The sequence below is a fragment of the Carlito syrichta genome, unplaced genomic scaffold (genome assembly GCF_000164805.1).
Source record: "Carlito syrichta isolate Samal-C Ts95f unplaced genomic scaffold, Tarsius_syrichta-2.0.1 Scaffold309773, whole genome shotgun sequence".
Classification (NCBI taxonomy): domain Eukaryota; kingdom Metazoa; phylum Chordata; class Mammalia; order Primates; family Tarsiidae; genus Carlito; species Carlito syrichta.
In genome coordinates, this window is record NW_007253869.1 from 771,105 (window position 1) to 780,469 (window position 9,365).

Genomic DNA, 9,365 nt, shown 5'->3' on the forward strand with positions numbered 1-9,365 from the left:
TTTTTTTTTTTTTTTTTTTTATGATAGAGATGAGGTCTTGCCAAGTTGCCCAGGCAGGTCTCAAACCTGCGGGCTCAGGCAGTCCAGTCACCTCAGCCTCCCAAAGCATGGGATTACAGGATGAGCCACTGAGCCCACCTAGTAAAAGGGTTTTAGGGAGCAGAACTTGTGCAGAGAAAACTGAGGGGCAGAAGAGTGACATAGGAATCTGTATTACAGGAAATAAAGGGATAAGCCCCTGGATCTTAAATATTATTACCAGGTATTTTTTTTCACCAAAAGAAAATAGAGTTACAAATCTGTCTAAATGCAGAATGGATGTCCCTTTTCTTGGTCTCTTGATTTCTTTCAAACTTTTAAATACCGTACTTGAACTTTGGAGATATTTGACAGAATGTGTTCTGTACAGGTAGAGATTGAACTTTTGGAAAAACTAGCATTTTTTTTTCCCTTTCCGTTTTGATACTACTGAAAGGAAATTTTAGATTATTTAAAAGTATAAGGCTGGGCTCGGTGGCTCAGCCTATAGTCCCAGCACTTTGGGAGGCCGAGGCGAGTGGGTTGCCTGAGCCTGTGGGTTCAATACCCGCCTGGGCAACTTATTGAGACCTCGTCTCTACAATAAATAAAAAATTAGCCAGGCGTGGTATTGCATGCCTGTAGTTCCAGCTACTTGGAAATCTGAGGCAGAAGGATTGCTGGAGCCCAGCAGGTCAAGGCTACGGTGGCCAGGAGTATGCCACTGCACTACAGTCTGGGCGACAGTGAGACTCCAACTCAAAAAATAAGTAAATAAATAAATAAATAAGTTAATAAGATAATATCCAAGATTATCTAAAAATTTCAAATTAAAAGGCATAATTACAGAAATTTTTATTTCTTTTTGTTATTTTTGTACCAACATCTCTTATTGGTTGGAAACTGAACATTTAAAATAAAATATATACAGTTACCCTTTTTGCCATTTTTTTGTTAGGGCTATTTATTCTGGTTCCCAATATAGGAATAACTTAGAATAGGACCTTCCAACATTTTAGTTGTCCTTCTTGGGTCCACTTATAAGGGATAGACCTTTGCTCCATGGAATTTTCTTTCTTGCATTTTTCTGGTTTGCTTTCCTAAACCTTTTTCCATTTCCTCTACACAGATTGGTGAGGAAATGAGCCAGAACAGTTTCATAAAACAATATCTGGAAAAGCAGCAGGAGCTACTTAGGCAGCGTCTGGAACGTGAAGCTCGAGAAGCTGCAGAACTTGAAGGTAAGCTCCAATTGTCACTTCTAACAAAGAGTTCATTATTCTTATCCCTGTCACTGAGTAGATAGGCCTAACTAGGCAATTTTAGAATGAATCAGGCTAAGATTGCTACTAAATCTGCTTTGGTAGTTTATGGAACCAAGTGAGTTACTATTTACTTTTGTCAGGGAAGAGGACACCTAATTTGACTGTCTTGTTAGAAAAGAATTCCTGCCAACAGGAAGAGTTATAAGTAAATTAAATTAACATTTAGGTGAGGTAGAACATAATCCGAGGGAGCTTTTTCTTTATGTACAGTACTCTTTTTGGTGTGTATCTCTGTATCTATGACTTTGCCTGACCTCCTTCACTCCTCTACATATTCCCACATGCTGAGCCCTTCACTCCCTCCCTGCCCCGACCCAATCTGTACTTTGCAGAAGCTTCAGCTGAGTCGGAGGACGAGATGATCCATCCTGAGGGAGTGGCTTCCCTGCTGCCTCCTGACTTTCAGAGCAGCCTGGAGAGACCAGAGCTGGAGCTCAGCAGACATTCGCCCAGTACGTATCTCCCTCCCCACTGCGCTATTTTGTCAATCCTGCGTAGTTGGTGGGGGGAGGTAGTTACACCTCCTTTCCTGCTAAGCCTCCATGAAAATCTCAGGGAAATTCTGTGACATGATACTTATACCCTTTTTGAAGTCTACTTTTATTACCTATTTGTTGTGTTACCTTCTCAGTGTTTTATGAGGCAGTATGATTTTTCTTTTCATCTGTACCTCTTCAACTCTTCCACCTCTGAATTCTCAATAGTCATAACTCTTTTCATCTCTTCACCAATTGTATATATTATGTGTTACATATCCAATTGTCCCCCAAATTGAACATCAGCTGCACTTTAATTTAAATTTTTATTGAGTGCCTGTTGTGTACCACCAGGCACATGCCAGGCACTAGGAATATACTAGAGAAAAAGACAAGTCTCAACGCCAAGAAACTTAGTCTAGTGAGGAATGGATGTAAAACAAATAATTACATAATTAATTACGGTTGTACTTCGTGCAATGAAAGGCAGTACAGAGTATTATTTGAGCATATTGCAGGGAACACTATAGTCTATGGGATTGGTTCAGGCAAGATTAATATTTTAATATTTTCACATTATAAAAAATATTAAGCATCAAGTTACGTAGTATCTCAGGCAAAAATCTATAAATACAGCCTTTGTCTGTTGGGAACTACCTAAGATAGCATACTTTCAGTGGAATATGTACAGATTGAGCATCTCTAATCTGAAATTGGAAATGCTCAAAAATCCAAAACTTTTTGAGCACTCAATGTGACATGCAAAAGAAATGCTGATTGGAACATTCTGGATTTTCAGACTAGGTGTGTTTAACCAGTAAGTATAATGTAGGTATTCAAAAAGGTGATAAAATTTAAAATCCAAAACAATTGTGATATCAAGCATTATAAGTAAGGAATACTTAACCTGTATATAAGACTTGTGGATGGTCAGTAGATATATTAAACCATTGTGTAAGTTAACAAGTATTTTGAATCATTATTAATGTCAGTAGGGAAGCGCATCCTCATAATCAGTACTTTTAGAATGTATGGAATCTTTGGCTCTTCTGATTAATAAAGAATTTCTTCATGAACTACATTTGATCTTAGTCAAAAGGCCGAGAAACAATTACTTTCTTCATGAAAATGAATTTTTTTTTTTTTTTTTTTTGAGTTGGAGTCTCACTCTGTCACCCAGACTGGAGTGCGGTGGCCGCTCCTGACCACCGCAGCCTCGACCTGCTGGGCTCCCGCGATCCTTCCGTCTCAGCCTTCCAAGTAGCCGGAATTACAGGCATGTGCTACCACGACCGGCTGATTTTTTTTATTTATTGTAGAGATGAGGTCTCGCTGCCCAGGCGGGTCTTGAACCCGTGAGCTCAGGCAATCCACTCACCTCAGCCTCCCAAAGGTGCAGGATTACAGGCTGAGCCACCGAGCCCGGCATGAAAATGGATTTTTAAGAAATATTTAATGGTGGTAAAGAAATTTCCTAAAAGGCTAGGAAAAATGGAGGACCTTTGAGTCTAGTTACTCAGTGCCTATTTTTCTTGATCCTGGTCTTAGACCAAGAGGAAAATTTTTAATAAATTAATAAAAATGCTTTAGAATTATTAAGTGTCTTGGGGGCCTCTTTTCTCCTCAAATATGATGGTAGATCCTCAGTTGATCCATTTTTCTCTCTGCATCCGTTCCCCCTGATTGTAAAGCCAGGAGGAAGATGAAAGCTCTTCTAAAATTAGTTGTCAGTATTTCTTCTAAAATAAAAGTGAAAATATGTATTGAATTCCTACTGCATGCGTGTCTTTGCCAGGAGTATATGGGGAGTTAGCACGTTGTAAAGACTGTTAGGGAAAGAGAACAATTACACATAAAACAAACAATAGAAGATAATATGTGATATAATGATACAGACACATACCATAGGAATTCAAAAGAATGGAAGAGCTCTGAGGTCTAGAGAGCCTCATGAGGAGGTATAGGATTTGAGCGGAGCTATAGAAACAAATAGGATTTAAGTTGGCGAAGAGGAGACAAAAGGGTATTTTTAGGAAGGAACAAAGTCATAGAGATAGAAATGATTGTGGTATTTTTAAAGGAGAGGTAGTTGACTAATCTAGCAAGAATAAAGTATTTCATATTCAAGAATAGTTAACTAAACAATTTAAAAGGTAGATTGGGGTAATATTACAGAATTCTTTAAATACCAAGCCAATAAGTATGAGCCTTTTTTTTTTATCCTGTAGGTAAAAGGGAAACCATTGAAAATTTTTAATAGAATCGTGGTATAAGGACCTCTCTTTTAAAAAAAGAGAAGCTCTTAGTTCTAAATATAATTTGAAATGAAAACAAGGAAGGAATTCTGAAATAGAAGTAAGGTTTCAAAAACTAAGGACTCTGCTCATGCCTATAATTGATTGAGAGATTTAAAAAAAACAAGGAAAAGAAAAAAGAAAAGTGGGCCGGGCTTGGTGGCTCAGCCTGTAATCCCAGCACTTTGGGAGGCCTAGGTGAGTGGACTGCCTGAGCCCATGGGTTCGAGACCCACCTGGGCAACTTGGCAAGACCTCATCTCTACATTATCAAAAATTAGCCGGGCGTGGTAGCATGCTCCTGTAGTTCTAGCTACTTGGAAGGCTGAGGCGGAAGGATCGCCGGAGTCCAGCAAGTCGAAGCTGCGGTGACCCAGAGCATGCCACTGCACTCTAGTCTGGGCTACAGAGTGAGACTCCAACTCAAAAAAAAAAAAAAAAAAAGAAAGAAAGAAAAAAGAGATGTAAAAAGTAAACTAGAATACATCAATGTAGTAAATTGTACAGTTAATTGCTGGAAGTGCTCTTCAATGTACTTTATGCCATAAACTTTTCTACTTCTGATCTTGGCTGGAATATGAGTCTCATAGATATTGTACAAAATTTAGTCAAGGTCTTAAATGGGAGGCAGACGTGGTGGCTAACACCTGTAATCCCAGCACTCACAGAGGCAAATGTGGGAGGATCACTTGAGGCCAAGAGTTGGAGACCAGCCTGGACAACATAGCAAGACTCTGTTTCTGAAAAATTAAATTTAAAAAAAATTTTTAAAGGTCTTCGGTGAACTGGTAGTTTGGAGATCTAGCAGTGTTTAGTTAAATCAGCATTAACCCTAGTGTTTACCCAGAAATCACATTCTTTCTGTGTAGAATGTCAGCCTGCCATAGGCCTGTAAACCATGAAAGTGGGAACTTATTTGTTGGCTTTGGATGTTTTCAGGTTGCTTCTTGAATAACACAATTTTAATTAAGCTGAAGTTTTTAGTAACATTTTGCTAACCACTAGTACTACCTGAGGAAAGGAGAAAAGGGTTTTGATTGCTTTTATATTTGGTATTAAATATGTTTAAGAATTAAATATGTTTAAGAATTAGATAGGCAGGCTCAATGGCTCAGCCTGTAAGCCCTCACTTTGGGAGGCCGAGGTGAGTGGATTGCTTGAGCCCCGGGTTCGAGACCCGCCTGGGCAACTTGGCAAGACCTCATCTCTACAATAAATCAAAAATTAACTGGGCGAGGTAGCGTGCGCCTGTAGTTTCAGCTACTTGGAAGGCTGAGGCGGAAGGATCGCCGGAGCCCAGCAGTTAGAGGCTGCGGTGGCCGGGAGCAGCCACTGTACTCTAGTCTGGGAGACAGAGTGAGACTCCAACTCAAAAAAAAAAAAAAAGTTAAATATATATATATTTTTTATCCTTCCACTTCAGCCTTCCAAGTAGCTGGAACTACAGGGGCACACGCTACCATGCCCAGCTAATTTTTGAGAGGTCTCGCCAAGTTGCCCAGGCGGGTCTCGAACCCGCGGGCTCAGGCTGAGCCCACCAAGCCCGGCTGAGAATTAAATATGTTTAAGAATATAGGCCGGGCATGGTGGCTCATGCCCAAAAGTTCAAAAATATAGAGTCCTGGGAGTTTGAGAATATGGATTCCTGAGAGCTACAAGAATCTCAAGGAATAGGAGTCCTGGAATTTTATGAGATTTTTTTGTTAGTTTGTTTTTGAGTCAGAGTCTCACTCTGTTGCCCAGACTGGAGTGCAGTGGCATGTTCATGGCCACTGCAGCCTCAACCTGCTGTACTCCGGCAATCCTTCTGCCTCAGCCTTCCAAGTAACTGGAACTACAGGTGCATGTCACCACACCCGGCTAATTTTTTTATTTATGGTAGAGATAAACTGTGCCCAGTTTCTGTGTTTTTTTAAAGTTCCCAAATGGTTCTGTTGACCAATATATGAAAGACTAACTGCAAGAAGAATTTTTCAGTATTAAAATTATCAAAATCTTTGACTTATATTCCAGCAGCCTCCCCTTTATGTGCTATAGGCAAAATCTCAAATAGTAAGGAAGAATTGACTTGTAAAAATCCTCTCTGACTTTCCCTCTTGACTTCTCTTTCCGTCACTTTAGGATTTCTTTGTTTTTTAAGGTGTTGGGAGTCAATTTTCTACCCGCCATAGTCAGAAGTAACCTGGATTTCCTTCTATATCATGACTATGTGTACAAAACTCCTTATTGTCCTTAGTTAATTTTTTCAAAAAAAGTTCAAACTAGGGGGCTGGGCACAGTGGCTCATGCCTATAATCCCAGCACTTTGAGAGGCTGAGATGAGAGGATCGCCTGAGCCCACAGGTTCGAAACCAGCCTGGGGAACTTGGGAAGACCTCATGTCTACCACAAATAAAAAAAAATTAACCAGGTGTCATGGCACATGCCTGTAGTTTCAACTACTTGGAAGGCTGAGGCTGAAGGATCACCTGAGCCCAGCAGGTCGAGGCTGCAGTGGCTATGGGCGTGCCACTGCACTCCAGCCTGGACAACAGAGTGAGACTCCAACTCAAAAAAAAAAAAAAAAAGTTCAAACTAGGTAAGTAAAAAGAAATTTACAAATGGATAATCAGAATGCTGATTCTTTAACAGAGGTATAGCCGCAGGTGATCTTAGCAGAACATATAACCTTCATTCCTTTTGCTCATATTAAATCTGGATGCTGAGATTCTGGAGAAATGCTAGACAGATTACTTGTAGGACTAACATGAATCAGATTTAGTTTTGGCATTATTACCAAGTCTCTGTTCTCTTAAGTCCTGCTTCTTATTCATACCTAAGGTTACCCTTTGGCTACAGGCTTTTCTAGCTGCCTTACTTGGGTTCCACAAATTCTGCCTGAAGATTTGTTTTCTCTTTTTTTTTTTTTTGAGTTTGAGTCTCACTCTGTCGCCCAGACTGGAACTCCCAGCTATCGCAGCTTCGCCCTACTGGGCTCTGGCAATCCTTCCGCCTCAGCCTTCCAAGTAGCCAGAACTACAGGTGTGTGCTACCACGTCCAGCTATTTTTTTGATTTATTGTAGAGACGAGGTATCACCAAGTTGCCCAGGCAGGTCTGGAACCCGCGGGTTTAGGCAGTCCAGTCCCCTCGGCTTCCCAAAGTGCTGGGATTGCAGGCTGAGCCACTGAGCCCAGCCAGGGATTTGTTTTCTAGACTGAAGAAGCTGCTTTCTTATATGGCTCTTAAGCATTCTTCATTATAATACATCCTGCACTGTCTGTAACCACTTTTTTCTTTCTCCTGACTTCTAGCTTTGAACACTTACATCTACCTTTTTATTTAATCCTAAAATTCATTTATTAGCCTGTTACCATTATTGCCTTCACCCTTAGCTAAAGTGCTCAGCAGCTTTTCCCATTTCCTCAGATCCCTTGGATGACTTATTACTCGAGTGCTTCCAGAGTAGTAATCATCCAAAATCCTATCACTATAGTTTTACAGTATCAAAAATAACATTATTATCCAATAAAATAGTATATAGTTTAGAATTTAAAAGGCTGTTTTGCTTATACATACTAATTTTTAAATTGTAGCTCTAAAACACACAAATTTTTTTTTTTTTTTTGAGTTGAAGTCTCATTCTATTGCCCAGACTGAAGTGCAGTGGCCGCTCCCGGCCACTGCAACCTCAACCTGCTGGGCTCTGGCAATCCTTCCACCTCAGCCTTCCGAGTAGCCGGAATTACAGGCACGCGCTACCACGCATGGCTGATTTTTGATTTATTGTAGAGATGAGGTTTCGCCAAGTTGCCCAGGCAGGTCTTGAACCTGCGGACTCAGACAATCCACTCACCTCAGCCTCCCAAAGTGCGGGATTACAGGCTAAGCCACTGAGCCCGGCTTAAAACACACATTTGACCTTGTTTAACACATTTATCTCTGATCAGCCTTGTACATGCATTTTGCTTAAGATAAGTCAGCGTCTTTTCCTTATACTTGCAAAGGAGGTTTACCTAATATTTATGAAAAATATTTTCTTTTGGTTTTGTACTTTTTTTTTTTTTGAGTTGGAGTCTTACTCTGTCACCCAGACTGGAGTGCAGTGGCGGCTCCCCGTCACTGCAGCCTCAACCTGCTGGGCTCCAGCGATCCTTCCGCCTCAGCCTTCCAAGTAACTGGAACTACAGGCGCGTACTACTATGCCCAGTGGATTTTTGATTTATTGTAGAGATGAGGTCTCGTCAAGTTGCCCAGGCGGGTCTGGAACCCGCGGGCTCAGGCAATCCACTCACCTCATCCTCCTAAAGAGTGGGATTACAGGCTGAGCCACCGAGCCCGGCTAGTTTCGCACATTTTTAAATTTAACCTTTTTGAGATCACTGAATTATGAAATTATTACTGATTATAGTCACTACACTAATGTCTTACAGATATATTCAAATGTTTGCTAAAGATTATGGCCTGGGCAAGGCACAGGGGCTCACATCTATAATCCTGGCACTTTGAGTGGCTTAGGCAGGAAGACTGACTGAGCCCAGAAGTTTGAGACCAGCCTGTGTAACATAGTGCGACCGCATATTTTAAAAAAGAGTCTGGCCTGAGCCCACGGGTTTGAGACCTGCCTGGGCAACTTGGCGAGGCCTCATCTCTACAATAAATCAAAAAATTAGCCGGGCATGGTAGTGTACACCTGTGGTTCCAGCTACTTGGAAGGCTGAGGCAGAAGGATCGCTGGAGCCCAGCAGGTCGAGGCTTTGGTGGCCGGGAGCGGCCACTGCACTCCAGTCTGGGCGACAGAGTGAGACTCCAACTCAAAAATAAATAAATAAATAAATAAGAAGAAATTAAAATAAAATTTAAAAAGAGTCTGATCTATCATATATCCTAATCATATGTCCTATCCAAATAACCATAATGCAAGTCTTTATTCACTTACCCAGATATGAAATGGTATATATTCAGAGATCCTATTAAGTGATTATTGAGTAGTTTTAGTTTTACAAATAAATGTAGTCTTCTAGTTTATTTTGTTAGTTCCTTTTTGTTTTTTTGAGTTGGAGTCTCACTCTGTCGCCCAGACTGTTGTGCAGTGGCCGCTCCGGCCACCACAGCCTCGACCTGCTGTGCTCCGGAGATCCTTCCGCCTCAGCCTTCCGAATAGCCGGAATTATAGGCGTGCACTACCACGCCCAGCTAATTTTTTGATTTTAGTGTAGAGATGAGGTCTCGCCTGCCCAGGCGGGTCTTGAACCCACGGGCTCAGGCAATCCA

General features: G+C 41.1%; 1 protein-coding gene across 3 annotated transcripts in view; it reads left to right on the forward strand.

The window, feature by feature from the left end:
- ACIN1 (apoptotic chromatin condensation inducer 1) overlaps positions 1–9,365 on the forward strand; it is a 42,534-nt gene that overhangs the window by 4,123 nt on the left and 29,046 nt on the right. For 2 of the 3 annotated variants that reach the window (XM_021717470.1, XM_021717471.1), the window contains exons 3-4: positions 1,148–1,259; positions 1,676–1,795. In XM_021717470.1, coding sequence (XP_021573145.1) covers positions 1,148–1,259; positions 1,676–1,795 — 232 coding nt within the window. The remainder of the gene's footprint in view (positions 1–1,147; positions 1,260–1,675; positions 1,796–9,365) is intronic. The other variant, XM_021717472.1, reaches the window with a different exon arrangement.